This window comes from Globicephala melas, chromosome 11 (genome assembly GCF_963455315.2).
Source record: "Globicephala melas chromosome 11, mGloMel1.2, whole genome shotgun sequence".
Taxonomy (NCBI): Eukaryota; Metazoa; Chordata; class Mammalia; order Artiodactyla; family Delphinidae; genus Globicephala; species Globicephala melas.
In genome coordinates, this window is record NC_083324.2 from 34,092,759 (window position 1) to 34,110,723 (window position 17,965).

The 17,965-nt window shown below is 41.1% G+C and overlaps 2 protein-coding genes across 6 annotated transcripts in view; one reads left to right on the top strand and one right to left on the bottom strand.

Moving 5' to 3' along the window:
- The window catches only part of CACNA2D3 (calcium voltage-gated channel auxiliary subunit alpha2delta 3), a 784,865-nt gene that overhangs the window by 111,549 nt on the left and 655,351 nt on the right, over nt 1-17,965 (bottom strand). The window lies entirely within an intron of this gene.
- Nucleotides 14,680-17,965, top strand: part of LRTM1 (leucine rich repeats and transmembrane domains 1) — a 7,269-nt gene continuing 3,983 nt past the window's right edge. Inside the window, exons 1-2 of the mRNA XM_030867796.2 lie at nt 14,680-14,693; nt 15,353-15,969. Of these exons, the coding sequence (XP_030723656.1) occupies nt 14,680-14,693; nt 15,353-15,969 (631 nt within the window). The remainder of the gene's footprint in view (nt 14,694-15,352; nt 15,970-17,965) is intronic.

A 17,965-nucleotide genomic window follows, 5' to 3' on the forward strand; every position in this document is an offset into this window, starting at 1 on the left:
TAACTCATTCAAGGTCATGGAGCCAGTTAATGTTGGAGACAGCATTTGAATCTAGATGGTTTCACTCCAGATTCCATTCTTTTAATAGAGATAGTGTTCTAAAATGAAATAATGGGGCAGATGAAGCCTGGAATAATGAAAAGGATTCCTAAAGTTTGGAATCTATAATTGGTGAGTTACAATGTAAATCCTGCCTGAGACAACTGTGTTTTCCAGAACATTTTCAAGCTACATGTAGCAAAGAGCCAACATAGAGCAAACTTTAAAGAGAAAATGGCACAACACAGATTCATTATTTCATCACAAAATACATACACTGCTATAACTTGAAAATATGAAAAACACATTGTCATCTATTTCAAAAACTGGACTTTTATCATGTTATAATAAAAGTACAAAAGCAAATAAAAAATTACCAAGAAGAACTGCACAAAACACTCATTTTATGTGTAACATAAGTAAACAATCAAACATGAACATGAATTTGATTCCAATTTATATTCTTGGGGCAAGGACAAAAGTAGCCAATCAAAAGATCTAAGTAAAACAATGTGTCAGTGTGAGGCCTTGGCCAGGCTTCCTAAGCTGCCATATTTCTTGATCCTTTTGTTTCTTTCATTAGCTTTATATCAACCAGCATCTGCCTGTGTTTATTCCACCAGCTGTATGAGCTCACTAATTACCTTTAATCATACTTATCTGAAATGCATCTTTATCTTCACATACATCCAGTATGCAGGCAAACCAACTGCTGGGAGGCTGAGGCTGGGAAGACATTGGAATGGGAAGTCTACTTCCTCTAACCTTGACATAATGGACGGACCAAAAAAGAAAAAGCATCTAGGTCTGCCTCCGCTACCAGCCAAAGGACTTCCGAGACTTGGTTCTCAGAGAGTTGGACAGTGTCGGTGTCCAAGCAAGTCATGTACAGTTTTCACATGGGTTAACAGGTGCAAGGTGATGAGATCATCAGCATTGACTGATAAAATAAGTAAGAATTGCTAAACAGCACCCTCCAAACTGGTAAGTTCTTTGAAGGCCAAGAGCCAGCGTGCTATGTCTTTCCTAGTTCCCATGGCCCCTAGCTCAGACCTGGGCTCACTAGACAAGTGGATGCTAAGAAGTAGTCTCATGCATTCTGGCCACTGTCTTCCTTAGCTTTAGGGAGCTTGGAGACACACATTTCATATCCACTATTCCACTCATTTTATCAAACATCCCAAGCCCAGGTAAAAGGAATTTAAACTCTGTGGATAGTCATATGAAGTAAACTGAATGACCCTAGGAAGTCCTTGAACCTGAATTTTTACCTTATCCAAAAGGCAAGAAAGAATGAGGAGGTACACATATCCTTCCTACCTTCTTACTAGAGAAACCATATGGCAGCCTTGATTTTCGGCCGAATGGCTCAAAAGGAACCGTGTTTTTATCTTCTGAGTTAGTTAGAACTTCCAGATAATAAAATTTGTAGCTTACCATAAAAAAGAATGGATTGTATTTTTTAAAAAGATCTTAAGCCATAAAATACATAAAACTATAGGTTCCCTGAATATTTTACCTAATATGGATGCTCACAATCCATGTGTTTGCAATAAATACACTGGAGACTTTGAGCAAGTTGCTTAACTTTTCTGCGCTTTAGTTTTGTCATTCATTCATTCAACATTAATTTAATGTGCATACTACATGGTATTGTAGAAACTACGGGAAGAAATCAAAGAAACCATCTTAAGCTTATAGACTAGTGAGTTATTGTCAACTTTAAGTGATATAATGCAAATAAAATGTGGAGGCAGAGACTGCTAATGCTCTCCAACACCTGTGACGACTCTTCTTCCAAAACACACAGCTAGACTACATTTCCCAGCCTCCCTTGCTGTTAAATATGATCATGTGATTTTTTTCTGGCCAGTGGAATGTAAGTGCACTGATAAGTACCATTTCCAGGCCTGGCCAACGCCGGGTCCTCATCTTCTTCCACCATCAGTCAGCTAATGGTGAGAACTCTGAGAACTAAGAGGAAGGCACAGTGGCAAGATGGAAGGAGCCTGAGTCCCTGAATGACTGTACCGGAGCCTGGCCCCTGTCAACCTGAGCTAGACTGTGATAAGAACAATAAATAAGTTGTTGTGTGGAGCCACTGAGATCTGGAGGTTTATTTGTTACAGCAGTTACATTAAGGATTTATAATTTACCTAATATAAATCCCTAGCAATATCTGGCCCATTGTAAGCACTGAACGAATGATATGATAGCTATTTAAAATATATATTTCTAGTTCTCTTGCTATATGTTTCCTATGACCAAAAAGAAAAAGAAAAAAAGAAACAAGAAAGAAACAAGGAAGGAGGGAAGGAAGGAAGGAAGGAAGAAAGGAGAAAATAACACTGAGGTCTTTTAAAAAGCTCTGTATAAATTTTATACCTAGGTGCTGTTTGGTCATCCACAACCGCAGGGAAATATTTTCCAAGTGCCAAATCTCTCTTCATAATTAAATGAAATTTCTGCATCGATCTGTGGTACCAAGGGCCTCTTCCAGGCTATCCTGGGCTGCAGCTGTCACTCGGCCTGGCTGCCTACCCCACATCAGATCACCACAGCACCTGCTTTGGATGGGGCCCACTGATGGGGATGGGGGGAGCACTTTGCCAAAATTTCACCAAAGCAGACATTAAAACTGGGAGAAGTGCTCCTTTGAGTTATAAGGTCTGGTCACATGTGGAGATCATTTGGCAAAGAAAGACAGATGTCACTTTTGGGGTTAATCTTCCTAGAGTGAGAGGAGCTGAACTCTAAGGATGTTATTTACACATATAACACAGCTAGTAACTAGAGGATAAGCCATCTCAAATATTCCAGTGAACAAAATGAAGCTCTTCTTGCTATTTAACAAAAGTCAGCTCATTTCCTTTGTATTTTTAAAATTACAGATGTAATATGTGTTTGTTGTATGTAGCAAGTTGAATATGCAGAGGTATAAACAGAAAAAAGTTAATTTTCCTCTCTTTCTTCTTAAATTACTGCTGTCCTCTAGATAAGCAGTATTATCAATTTAGTGTCTATCCTTCCCCACTTACTCCCTCTTCAGACAAACCAATGCACATTTTTAGAGTTAATCCTTCCACCTTTGGGTTTTTTTGTTTGTTTCAACATAAATGGGACTATACAATGTGCATTCCTATTCAGACTGATTTATTTAACCTAACAATTTATTATGAATATCCTCCCAGGTGGATATATTTAGCTCTAACTTATTCTTTTAAAATAGCTGTATAATATCACCTGGGAGAAAGAGCTATTACATATTTGCTGGATTTTAAGACACAATCCATTTTAAATGTTAATAATTGTTGATTTTTTTTTGGAGGGAGGTGAAATGTTAAGTAGACCAATTTATGTGAGGAAATTTTCTGACTTAAAATGAGCAAAAGAATATAGGGAAACATTCTGACTTAAAATGGGCAAAAGCACATAGGAAATATATTTATATAAAAATATACAGAAACTAGGGAATTCTTGAAATTGCAGTGTAACGGTAGCCACCATATTCCTTTGAGGGTGTGTCTGAAGCAAGGTCTGTGTGGGGAACTGGGCTCTTGACTAGATCTTGGTACAGGAGCCCCTCACGGGAGTCGCTTGACCTCACCTGACGTGTGATGTCATTCCTGGGTGATTCTTTTGAATGCACAGTTGTCTTGCCACTTCTCAGCTCTGGCTCACGGAGGGAGGGAGGGACAGAAGGCAGGCACTGCAGGTATTAGCATGCAGATCACACAGCCTCCCTTTGTTCTCTGGGCTGAGGCCAGATGGAATAAATCAATCAGCCCCTGCATCTAAAGTCTTTCTAGGTCCAGGAGCCTTCCACTCCAAGTGTGCACTGCCCATTTTGAATCACCATTAGAGCCAACTGAACCAAAGAGCCCCTTTGGGCAGTAGGCCACTGCTCCCAGGAGACCAGCAGTGGTGGGGGCTCTCTGCGTATTCCCAGGGTGCTCACAGATTAACTGGGAGCTGTCAGTCAAGACTGTTTGAGGGCTAAGAAGACGCACTGCTTACAGGAGATGCCACTTCTGATTATCTGCTTTACCAGACCTGTACCATGCACTTAACATGTATCCCTTGATCCTCCCTGCCTCCTGTGAGGTAGGCATTCCACAGATGAGGAAGCTGAGGCTCAGAGAAAGTGAACGGTTTGCCCAAGACCACACAACCTCAGAGTGTAAGCACCACGGAAGTGTGCTTCCTCCTTCAGCCACAAGGCCTGGCTTTAACTGCAGGTATCCTCGACTGCCTGCAGTTTTCCTTTAGGTGTCCTGGCCTCCTACGCCCAGCTATGCTGTCAACAGATACCTCTTTTTCAGGCCTCTGAGTCCAGGACCCTAGCTGGGCCCTGCAGGACATGGCTAAATAGCTCTGCTGTAACCCAAAGAGACACTCAAATTTTTTGTCCAAGCTCCCCTAAAGTCTGTAAATACAAAGCCTTTCCAGCCTACTCAAGCATTCTGACCAGAATGACAAGGTTTTAGATATAAGAGGGGCCTAAAGATCATCCTCTCAAGCCCTCTCATTTTACAGATAAGGAGGAGACAGGGTGGTGGATATGTCCAGTGGGGCGGTGGCAGTTGGGGTGGGTGACAGCTGGCCGTGGTGGAGCAGTGACAGTAGTGGCTACACAGCAGGATAGAGCAGGGTTTGCAAACTATGGCCTGTGGGCCGATCTAGTCGTCTACCTGTTTTGTCTTTGTAAATAAAGTTTTACTGGGGCTCAGGCACACAATTTGTTTACAGATTGTCTGTGGTTGGCTGCGTGCTATAACATCAGAGTTGAGTAGTTGCAACAGACACCGCATGGCCCTCAACATCTAAAATATTTACTACCTGGCTCTTTACAAAAAAAGCTTGCTGGCCCCTGGGAAACACAGAGGCATGCAGGTTGATATAAGTTACTGGAAGCTTTCCAGTTCTTAGAATGAGTGTTAGATTCACAGGTGTTTGTCATATTATGACCCATTGATGACTGAATGCTACATACAAGCCATTGGGTCATGTATCACACATGAATAATTATTATTAAATTCTGTGCTCCTGAAAGTAGAGAGGTAGGAAAAAGGGAGGGAAGGAAGGGAGGAAGGAACCTTTTAGCCCTTATTAAGATTTAATGGCTCTTTGTTGTCTACATCTGACTTTTCCCCACTGTATTATCGGACGCTCAAAGAATTTTGGAGAGAAGGACGAAGGATGACAGGCTGAGTGAAGCAGATTTTTCAGGAAGGAGGCAGGATGAGTGTCCTAGGTTCTGTGAGGCTGGACGGGGCTTGTCCAAAGGAGGAAAGGGATCCCAAAGAGCAGGCCATTAAGGATAGTCACAATCCAAATTTTCAACTTCATGCCCAAGGGTACTGCCAGAGTGGCACAAGGGGCCAGGCCTCCTGGTCTTTTGTCAGGACCCCCTCCTGCCTGTTGAGTCAAGGTTGAGTTGAATGCTAGCAGCACAGAAGCCTTGGAAAGCACTCTCCTGGGTAATTGTGACCATTTATTAAGGCACTCTGAGCCATGACATGTATTGCTTCATGTAATCCTGGGAACAAATTTATGAAGCAAAAACAACTGTTATCCCCATGTCAGAGATGAGGACAAGGGGTTTTCAGTGGGCAAGTTACTTGCCCAGAGACATGAAGCTGGTAAATGGTGAAGCCGAATTCAAATCTAGACCCAGCTGATTCCAAACCCCAAACTCAACTGCTCTATTACACTGCCTGGGGCCAGGGATCCCACTTCACACTGCCTCAAGAAAAGCATGTTTTTTTCACCATAGGCATGTGGAACATTTTGGCATGTTGAAGGGCAGCTTTGACATTGAAATCCCACCTCAGCAAATGGAGGGGCATTTGCACATTCAAAGAAATGTTCCAGCCCCTGGTGGGAAAGTTTCCAATGGCTTCAATTAGAGAACAGTCACAGTTCATTGATGCCTGATGCTCATGGGGGGCGGCTTTATTGTTTTATATGTGAAAAATGAGGAAAGAGCCAGAACCTCAGCATCAGGGAAACGATGAAAGATTGAGAAGTATTTCCAAAGGCATGCAAACCGAAAGGTCAATTCAGTGAGGGGGTGAGGGCGGTGGGGCGGGGGGGAGCAAGCAGAGAAGCAGCTGAGAAGTATTTGTGGCCCCAGGGAGAAGAGGCAGTGATGCCCACGAAAGGAAACCATGGCTATGAATTTCAGGGCATCAAGACCCTGTCAACACAGCTAATCCCTGCGGATGTTGGCTGAATAAGCCTTCGGTGACCAAACAGTGCACTGTGGAAACCGTGTCAGCCTCCAGCAGGCCAATTTGTCCTCATATTACACACTCTGCTGGCTCTGTTGCTAGACCCCCAGATCGAGGATCCACAGCGAGTGTCCCCCAACTCAATGAGGGTTGACACAGTGTGGTTAGTAAGTCAACAGAATTCAGAAACCAGGACCGGATTAAGTAGATAGTTTTATTTTGGTGCCCTGGACTTCAAGCAGATTAAATAATCAAAAAGCCTGAGCCACTGGGGTCATGTTTGAATGCTACAGCTGTTCACCGAGGTTTGACAAACATTTTTTTTCTGGCTCGTCGGCTCAATGGGAAAGGCGGCGATGATCCTGGGGAGGGCGACGCTTTGAGAAAGAAGGGGGGGAGCACAATCAAAAGATCCTCTTATGGAAAACAATCCCAGCCAGATGGAGACAAGGAAAGGGCTGCTTAAATAAGTGTCTCCGGAAAGCGACAACTGTTCTCTACATTGAAGAAAAACACTAGTAGGATTCAGAAAAAAAGTGAATGAAAAGCTGGACTTGGAGTTTGCCCTCGGTGTGTTGGTCTGCAGATTAATAAAGGTGGGCTTCAGGTTCAACGGGTAAGCTGGTGGAGACTCAGTCATGGAAGGTGAGCCATGATTAATTCCCTCCCGCCTTTGAAAGTGGGACGCCCCTCAGGAAAGTATCTGTGGGAAGCTTATTTTCAAGTTGTCTTTCTCAAAAGACCAAACAGATGTTAAAAATTGTCTCTGATAGAAGGATTTATGTTTGTGCCATGCTGGGTCAGAGGAAGGGGGAGGGGACCAATGTACACAGTCATGAATGGGTATGCAGTTGGCCTGTCACGGGCCATTTCATAGAAAACACAGTCCTTCAGGTTGGAGTTCATTTATCATCCACTTGGAGGGGGTGGGTGGGAGTGGGAAGACTTTCTGAAACTAATTAATGCTTGAGACCCACAGCTAAATTGAGGGTGGCAACTCTCCTCTAACCGGAAGATGCTTTGGCACTGAGATTTATATTTATTTAAATTACAGAAAGGAAAGCAAGGGTTTTGCTCTTTCATATGCTGGAAGAGGCAATGGGACTATGATGCGTTGCATACCTTGAGCTAGACTAAACTGAGCAAAATCTCCTTCGGAAGGTTCTCCAAACATCTTCCCTCTTGCCCTAAAGAACTGTTCGCAGCAGCAGAGAATTGAAAGGACGAAGGGGAAAAGCCTCCATGCATTTGACAGCCACATTGTACTTCTCCCCAGTTAAGGCCAAAAACAGACAAACAAATAAACCAAAAAACCTCTCTCAAGAGCTTTCTCTCTGAGTAGATAACCATCTTGAGTTTTAAATATTATTGCCTGGCCCTGTGAATTCCTCTACCAATTTAACAAAATGTCCTTGATGGATGTTTGCCATATTTTGAAATTCAAGTGTTAGGAAAAAAGAAGGGAGTGATAGAGCTACATTGGAGATTGACCTAGAAGCACCTAAGAAAATGTCAACTCAGCATCCTCTCTGAACTTGACAAGGAGGTTCCTGTTGATTCTAGAGACCCCGTACACATTTCCACACGGCCAAAGAGCTCTGCATAAGGATGCCTTCTGCAGCACCATTTGTCATGAAAGAAACTGCAACAACTCAAATGCTCGTCAGTATGGGAGTGGCTAAATATTAAATCTGGCATGGCCTCACCATGGAATACTCCATAGAAGTTAGAAGGAATTAATGAGCTCTCTATATAACCATGTGGATGAATCAGTTTTGAGTGACTAGATTATACTGAAAATTAAACATGCCTATGATTATATTTATGTAGTTTTTAAAAAACCACTATGCAAAACATTATGTAGTATGTGTATGTACATGTGTGTTATGTAAAAGTATTTACAGGCAGTAAAGCACAGCAGGTAAGGACCATGACAGACCCTGGAAGCAGACTGCTGGGTTCAAATCACGATTCTACTACTTCTGTGTGACCTTGGGCAAGTGATTTAGCTTCTCTGGGCCTCAGTTTCATCACCTTTAATAGAGGCATAATAATAGACCCCAAATTACAAGGTTAGAAGGACTAAATTAATATATATAAAGCACATTCAATAGTGCCTGCATCAGAACATGAGCTATAAGGCTATTTCCAATTGTTGTTCTTATTAAGTATTTTTTTTAACATCTTTATTGGAGTACAACTGCTTTATAATGGTGTGTTAGTTTCTGCTTTATAACAAAGTGAATCAGCTATACATATACATATATCCCCATACCTCCTCCCTCTTGCGTCTCCCTCCCTCCCTCCCTATCCCACCCCTCTAGGTGGTCACAAAGCACCGAGCTGATCTCCCTGTGCTCTGCAGCTGCTTCCCACTAGCTATCTATTTTATATTTGGTAGTGTATATATGTCCATGCCACTCTCTCACTTCGTCCCATTTTACCCTTCCCACTCCCTGTGTCCTCAAGTCCATTCTCTAGGTCTGCATCTTTATTCCTGTACTGCCCCTAGGTTCATCAGAACCATTTTTTTTAAAATTTCATATATATCTGTTAGCATATAGTATTTGTTTTTCTCTTTCTGATTTACTTCACTCGGTATGATAGTCTCTAGGTCCATACACCTCACTACAAATAACTCAATTTCATTTCTTTTTATGGTTCAGTAATATTCCATTGTATATATGTGCCACATCTTCTTTATCCATTCATCTGTCGGCGGACACTTAGATTGCTTCCATGACCTGGTTATTGTAAACAGAGCTGCAATGAACATTGTGGTACATGACTCTTTTTGAATTATGGTTTTCTCAGGGTATATGCCCAGTAGTGGGATTGCTGGGTCATATGGTAGTTCTATTTTTAGTTTTTTAAGGGACCTCCATACTGTTTTCCCTAGTGGCTGTATCAATTTACATTCCCACCAACAGTGCAAGAGGGTTCCCTTTTCTCCACACCCTCTCCAGCATTTATTGTTTGTAGATTTTTGGATGATGGCCATTCTGACCGGTGTGAGATGATACCTCATTGTAGTTTTTTGTTTGTTTGCTTTTTGATTTTTGCCATTTTGGTTTTCATTGGTGTTATACTTTTTGAAAGAAGTTGAAGTTGGATTTCAATGTTAAGTAATTTGTCCTTTTCTTAATCTTCCTAGCCTCCACCAAGCAATGTGAAAATGCCTAATGTACCCAGTACACAACCAGCACTCATTGTAGTTTTGATTTGCACTTCTCTAATGATTAGTGATGTTGAGCATCCTTTCATGTGTTTGTTGGCAGTCTGTATATCTTCTTTGGAAAAATGTCTATTTAGGTCTTCTGCCCATTTTTGGATTGGGTTGTTTGTTTTTTTGTTATTGAGCTGCATGAGCTGCTTGTATATTTTGGAGATTAATCCTTTGTCAGTTGCTTCATTTGCAAAAATTTTCTCCCATTCTGACGGTTGTCATTTCATCTTGTTTATAGTTTCCTTTGCTGTGCAAAAGTTTCATTAGGTCCCAGTTGTTAATTTTTGTTTTTATTTCCATTTCTCTAAAAGGTGGGTCAAAAAGGATCTTGCTGTAATTTATGTCATAGGGTGTACTATGTTTTCCTCTAAGACTTTTATAGTGTCTGGCCTACATTTAGATCTTTCATCCATTTTATTTTTGTGTATGGTGTTAGGGAGTGTTCTAATTTCATTCTTTTACATGTAGCTGTCCAGTTTTTCCAGCACCACTTATTTAAGAGGCTGTCTTTTCTCCATTGTATATTCTTGCCTCCTTTGTCATAGATTAAGTGACCATAGGTGCGTGGGTTTGTCTCTGGGCTTTCTGTCCTGTTCCATTGATCTATATTTCTGTTTTTGTGCCAGTACCATACTGTCTTGATTACTGTAGCTTTGTAATATAGTTTGAACTTCAGGAGCCTGATTCCTCCGTTTTTCTTTCTCAAGATTGCTTTGGCTATTCGGAGTCTTTTGTGTTTCCATACAAATAGTGAAATTTTTTGTTCTAGTTCTGCGAAAAATGCTATTGGTATGTTGATAGGGAGTGCACTGAATCTGTAGATTTCTTTGGGTAGTATGGTCATTTTCACAATGTTGATTCTTCCAATCCAAGAACATGGTATATCTCTCCATCTGTTTGTATCATCTTTAATTTCTTTCATCAGTGTCTTATAGTTTTCTGCACACAGGTCTTTTGTTTTCTTAGGTAGGTTTATTCCTAGGTATTTTATTCTTTTGTGGCAATGGTAAATGGGAGTGTTTCCTTAATTTCTCTGTCAGATTTTTCATCATTAGTGTATAGGAATGCAAGAGATTTCTGTGCATTAATTTTGTATCCTGCAAATTTACCAAATTCATTGATTAGCTCTAGTACTTTTCTGGTAGCATCTTTGGATTCTCTATGTAGAGTGTCATGTCGTCTGCAAACAGTGACAGTTTTACTTCTTCTTTTCCGATTTGTATTCATTTTATTTCTTTTTCTTCTCTGATTGCTGTGGCTAGAACTTCCAATACTATGTTGAATAATAGTGGTGAGAGTGGACAACCTTGTCTTGTTTCTGATCTTAATGGAAAATGGTTTCAGTTTTTCACCATTGAGAATGATGTTGGCTGTGGGTTTGTCATATATGGCATTTATTATGTTGAGGTAAGTTCCCTCTATGCCTACTTTCTGGATTTTTTTTTTTTTATCATAAATGGGTGTTGAATTTCTTCGAGAGCTTTTTCTGCATCTATTGAGATGACCATACGGTTTTTATCCTTCAGTTTGTTAAGATGGTGTATCACATTGATTTGCATATACTGAAGAATCCTTACATTTCTGGGATAAACCCCACTTGATCACAGTGTATGATCCCTTTAATGTGCTGTTGGATTCTGTTTGCTAGTATTTTGTTGAGGATTTTTGCATCTATGTTCATCAGTGATATTGGCCTGTAGTTTTCTTTTTTTGTGACATTTTTGTCTGGTTTTGGTATCACAGTGATGGTAGCCTCATAGAATGAGTTTGGGAGTGTTCATCCCTCTGCTATATTTTGGAAGAGTTTGAGAAGGATAGGTGTTAGCTCTTCTCTAAATGTTTGAAAGAATTCACCTGTGAAGCCATCTGGTCCTGGACGTTTGTTTGTTGGAAGATTTTTAATCACAGTTTCAATTTCAGTCCTTGTGATTGGTCTGATTATATTTTCTATTTCTTCCTGGTTCAGTCTTGGAAGGTTGTACTTTTCTAAGAATTTGTCCATTTTATTGGCATATAGCTGCTTGTAATAATCTCTCATGATCCTTTGTATTTCTGCAGTGTCAGCTGTCTCTTCTCCTTTTTCATTTCTAATTCTATTGATTTGAGTCTTCTCCCTTTTTTTCTTTATGAGTCTGGCTAATGGTTTATCAATTTTTGTTTATCTTCTCAAAGAACCAGCTTTTAGTTTTATTGATCTTTGCTATCATTTCTTTCTTTTTCATTTATTTCTGATCCGATTTTTCTGATTTTTTTCCTTCTGCCAACTTTGGGGTTTTTTTGTTCTTCTCTCTCTAAGTGCTTTAGGTGTAAGATTAGGTTGTTTATTTGAGATGTTTCTTGTTTCTTGAGGTAGGATTGTATTGCTATAAACTTCCCTCTTAGAATTGCTTTTGCTGCATCCCATAGGTTTTGGGTCACCGTGTTTTCATTGTCACTTGTTTCTAGGTATTTTCTGATTTCTTCTTTGATTTCTGCAGTGATCTCTTGGTTACTCAGTAGTGTATTGTTTAGCCTCCATGTGTTTGTATTTTTTACAGATTTTTTCCTGTAATTGACATCTAGTCTCATAGCGCTGTGGTCGGAAAAGATACTGAAACGATTTCAATTTTCTTAAATTTACCAAGGCTTGATTTGTGACCCAAGATATGATGTATCCTGGAGAATGTTCCACAAGCACTTGAGAAGAAAGTGTATTCTGTTGTTTTTGGATGGAATGTCCTATGAATATCAGTTAAGTCCATCATGTTTAATGTGTCATTTAAAGCTTGTGTTTCCTTATTTATTTTCATTTTGTATCATCTGTCCAGTGGTGAAAATGGGGTGTTAAAGTTCCCTACTATTACTGTGTAACTGTCGATTTCCCATTTTATGGCTGTTAACATTTGCCTTATGTATTGAGGTGCTCCTATGTTGGGTGCATAAATATTTACAATTGTTATATCTTCTTCTTGGATTGATCCCTTGATCATTATGTAGTGTCCTTCTTTGTCTCTTGTAATAGCCTTTATTTTAATGAGAATTGCTACACCAGCTTTCTTTTGATTTCCTTTCATGGAGTATCTTTTTCCACCCCCTCACTTTCAGTCTGTATGTGTCCCTGGGTCTGAAGTGGGTGTCTTGTAGACAGCATATATTCGGGTATTGTTTTTGTATCCGTTCAGCCTGTCTATGTCTTTTGGGTAGAGCATTTTATCCATTTACATTTAAGGTAGTTATTGATATGAATGTTCCTATTACCATTTTCTTAATTGTTTTGGGTTTGTTATTGTAGGTCTTTTCCATCTCTTGTGTTTCCTGCCTAGAAAAGTTCCTTTAGCATTTGTTGTAAAGCTGGTTTGGTCGTGAATCCTCTTAGCTTTTGCTCATCTGTAAAGGTTTTAATTTCTCCGTCGAATCTGAATGAGATCCTTGCTGGGTAGAGTAATCTTGGTTGTAGGTTTTTCCCTTTCATCACTTTAAATATGTCCTGCCACTCCCTTCTGGCTTGCAGAGTTTCTGCTGAAAGATCAGCTGTTAACCTTATGGAGATTTCCTTGTTTGTTATTTGTTGCTTTTCTCTTGCTGCTTTTAATATTTTTCCTTTGTATTTAATTATTGATAGTTTGATTAATATGTGCCTTCGCGTGTTTCTCCTTGGATTTATCCTGTATGGGACTCTCTGTGCTTCCTGGAATTGATTATTTCCTTTCCCATATCAGGGAAGTTTTCAACTATAATCTCTTCAAATATTTTCTCAGTCCCTTTTATTCCCTCTTCTTCTTCTGGGACCCCTATAATTCGAATGTTGGTGTGTTTAATGTTGTCCCAAAGGTCTCTGAGACTGCCCTCAAGTCTTTTCATTCTTTTTTCTTTATTCTGCTCTGCAGTAGTTATTTCCACTATTTTATCTTCCAGGTCACTTATCAACTCTTCTGCCTCAGTTATTCTGCTATTGATTCCTTCTAGAGAATTTTTCATTTCACTTATTGTGTTGTTCATCATTGTTTGTTTTCTCTTTAGTTCCTCTAGGTTCTTGTTAAACGTTTCTTGTATTTTCTCCATTCTATTTCCAAGATTTTGGATCATATTTACTATCATTACTCTGAATTCTTTTTCAGGTAGGCTGCCTATTTCCTCTTCATTTGTGTGGTCTGGTGGGTTTTTACCTTGCTCCTTCATCTGCTGTGTGTTTCTCTGTCTTCTCAGTTTGCTTAACTTACTGTGTTTGGGGTCTCCTTTCCACAGGCTGCAGGTTCATAGTCCCCGTTGTTTTTGGTGTCTGCCCCCAGTGGGTAAGGTTGGTTCAGTGGGTTGTGTAGGCTTCCCGGTGGAGGGGACTGGTGCCTGTGTTCTGGTGGATGAGACTGGATCTTGTCTTTCTGGTGGGCAGGACTGCATCTGGTGGTGTTTTTTGGGGTGTCTGTGACTTTATTACGATCTTAGGCAGCCTCTCTGCTAATGGGTGGGGTTGTGTTCCTGTCTTGCTAGTTGTTTGGCATAGGGTGTCCAGCACTATAGCTTGCTGGTTGTTGAGTGGAGCTGGTCTTAGCATTGAGATCGAGATCTCTGGGAGCGCCTTCGCCGTTTGATATTATGTGGTGCCGGGAGGTCTCTGGTGGACCAATGTCCTGAACTTGGCTCTCCCACCTCAGAGGCTCAGGCCCGACACCTGGCTGGAGCACCAAGATCCTGTCAGCCACTCGGCTGCCAGTGTTGGAGGGTCTCCTGCAAAGGTGGGGGTGGCTGTGGCTCACCACGGGGACAAGGACAGTAGCAGCAGAAGTTCTGGGAATTACTCCTTGGCGTAAGCCCTCTCAGAGTCTGCCATTAGCCCCATCCAACAAGACTCTTTTGAATTATGGTTTTCTCAGGGTATATGCCCAGTAGTGGGACTGCAATGTTTTTAAAAGGCCTGGAGGGATACACTAGCAAATGGTAGGGAAGAGGGGGGTTCCTGTTGGAAAATATGATGTGGGTGCTCATCAAAGCGAGTTCAACGGTATCAGTAATGCACTGTTTCTTTGAGTTAAAGAAAAAAGAGATGAAAGAAATATGGCAAACTATGAATAACAGACAGAACTTTGTAACAGGAACATGGGTGTTTATTATATTATTTTTAATGCTTTTCTTTGTTTTTAAAATCTCTTGAATAAAAATGGAGTAGAGCTGGTCATCATTCATGGAATTATTATACCTGCAAAGATGGACATCAATTTGTAAGAATGCTTCAGACCTGCCCTATCCAATATGGACCACTAGCACCGTATGGCTACTTAAATTTTAACTGATTAAAATTAAATGCAGGGCTTCCCTGGTGGCGCAGTGGTTGAGAGTCTGCCTGCTAATGCAGGGGACATGGGTTCGTGCCCCGGTCCGGGAGGATCCCACATGCCGCAGAGTGGCTAGGCCCGTGAGCCATGGCCGCTAAGCCTGTGCGTCCGGAGCCTGTGCTCCGCAACAGGAGAGGCCACAACAGTGAGAGGCCTGCGTACCACACACACATACAAAAATTAAATGCAAATAAAAATTCAGTTTCTTGGTTGCAGTAGTCACATTTCAAGAGCTCAGCAGCCACATGCAGATAATGGCTACCATATTAAACAGTAGATATAGATCATTGCAATGAGCATAGAAAGTCCTATTGGACAGCACTGACCTGCAGCATACATTTAAGAAATGTGAATATCTGAACTCCGTATTATTCTCCTAAACTTCTGGTCCCAGATAATTCTGCTGCATTGTACACAGGGCATGTGCCCCCCAAATTATTTTTTCACATTTCTACTTGATATCCTATTTCATCTACCTTTCAGTTACCTGTGAATTTAAAGGGAAACAAATGCTGACACCACTTACAAACTGGTTCCTATCACAGTTTCTTTCTGTTTGTTGTAGGCGAACTGCTCCTGCTCTCAAGTATGATTTTCCTGCTCCCAGTGGTGTGTGGCTGCCCAGAGAGGTGCCACTGTCACTCACCTTCAAATTTTGTAGACTGCAGCCGGCAGGGTCTGGCTGAAGTCCCTTCTGATCTGCCTCCTCAGACTCTTACCCTGAACTTACAAGATAACCAGATACGTCAGCTTCCGGCTTCTGCATTTAAGTCAGTGCCACAGCTCACAACCTTGAACTTGCACAACAATTCTCTTTCAAATCTGACCTCCGGAGTTTTCCATGGACTTCAGCACTTGCGGGTCTTAAACCTAACCCAGAACTCCCTGCATTCCCTGGAAAGCAGACTTTTCCATTCCCTCCCACAGCTGAGGGAACTTGATTTATCATCAAACAACATAAGCCACCTTCCCACATCCCTGGGTGAGCCTTGGGAGAACCTAACTGTATTTGCGATCCAACAAAACCAGCTTCAGCAGCTCGATCGAGCCCTCCTAGAATCCATGCCCAGAGTGAGGCATTTATTTCTCAAGGACAACCTCTGGAAATGCAATTGCCACTTGCTCAGTCTTAAACTCTGGCTGGAGGCGTTTATCTATAAAGGTCAGTAACGCCTATCTGTGTGTTACCAGCCTAGGATGAACCTCATCTGTTCTCTGCATTAGAAGGGATGTTGAGGAGTATTTGAGGGATCCATGTAAGCTTTTTCACATTGATGTCATTTCATGGTATGGCAAAAGAGGCAAGTGAGTCATTAAAGGGTGTTTAAATTCAGGTATTTAAAATCATCTATATTTTATCATAAAATCTACATAAAATCATCTACATAAAATCATCTAGCTACGATTCACGGAGATAACTTTCCACTTTTTTTTTCTCCCCACCCCAACTTTCCACTCTTTGATTAACAACACCATTAAGTTATTTTTCTGGGAAATGTAGGCCCTTAAGGAAGAGTGAATTTCAATCATCACCTAAATAACTACTCAACTCTGAAATGACACCAAATTTTGATTTTCAAGAGTGATCCAACTGGGGGCATGTTATCTCTCCTTAGGACTTTCCCCCCTTCTTTGTCTGCTTCTGACCATTTGACAGCTGTGAATCTTCCCTGAGATTATCCATTCTGCTTTAGCAAACACCACTGTTACTGAAACTGGATACAGTAAGGTACCCTCTCCAAAGGGAACTACTATTTCTTTAACCAGATATCAAAAGCAAAGCAAGAGATCCTAGAATATAAAAGATAAGGGGATCTAGAAATCACTCAGGGGTCAGCAAACCATAGCCCAAGAGCCAAATTTGCCCCACCTCCTATTTTTGTAAATAAAGTTTTGTTGGAACACATCCACACCCATTTATTATTTACTGTCTGTGGGTGTTTTGCATTATAAGGGCAAAGTTGAATAGCTGGGACAGAGACTATGGCAAGGCTTAAAATGTGAACTATTTCTGGCTCTTTATAGAAAAGTTTGCCAACCCCTTCTAACTCAATGCTAGCCTATTATCAATGGGAAATGGAGGCCCAGAGATGTTCATGACTTGACCAAGGTCACAAAGTAGAAGCACAGACAGAAGTAGAATGAGTGGCTTTAGGTCTTGGCCCTGCATTCTTTCCTCTACATCACAGTGTTTCTTTCCTCCTAACTTTTAAGTATCATTCATTCATTCATCCTATACTTGAGTGAATCTTATGTGCCAGGGACATTTCTAGGCACTGAGAAAAGGTCAGTGAACAAGAAAATCCCCACCATCATAGGCATTACATTCTGACAGTAGAAACATGTTAAAAAAGACAAATATATACCCATGTTCAGATAGCAGTTAGTGCTAGAGGTGGGGTAAGGGGAGAGAGTAATGGGATGGGGGTTCCACTTCAGATGGGAAGGACAGGGAAGGCCCCTCCAAGGAGGTGACATAGGGGAGCAGAACTGGAACAATGAGGGGAAATGAACCATGAGATAACTGGGGGAAAGGACAGCAGGGCGAAGGCCCTGACGGGAAAGTAAGCTTGGCTCCACTGAGGGGCAGAAAGAGGGACAAATAAGTGGCTAGAACAGAGGAAGGGAGTGAGAGAGGATAAGGCAGCACAAGTATCCAGGACTTGGGTCATGTTGGAACGTGCAGAGTAGGCTGAGACATTTGGATTTTATTTTAGGCGAGATGGAAATCTCTTGAAGAATTTTAGTCAGGGGAACAATATGATCTGATTACATTTTAAAAGGTCACTCTGGTGACTCTAGGGAGAGTAGACCAAAAGCTGCAGAAGAAGAAGCAGGGGGATGAGGGAGAAAGTGATTTCAGTCATGCAGGGAAAAGATGATGGTGGCCCAAACCAGAATGATGAGAAATTATCAACTTTGGGAGATATTTAGAATATTGAACTGATAGAAATTACTAATGGGTTGGCGTGGGAGATAAAGAAAAGAGAGTATATTATAGGAAATTCAATTTTGTTTTGTCCTTCAGGAGTAACCAGATAAATGGTGATGCCAGTAGCTGATAAGGGGCAGGCTGGGGAATAGGGGAAATGGGCAAGTATGTGTAGGAGGTGGTAAATCAAGAACTCAATGTGGGGCGTGTCAAGTTTGAGATGCCC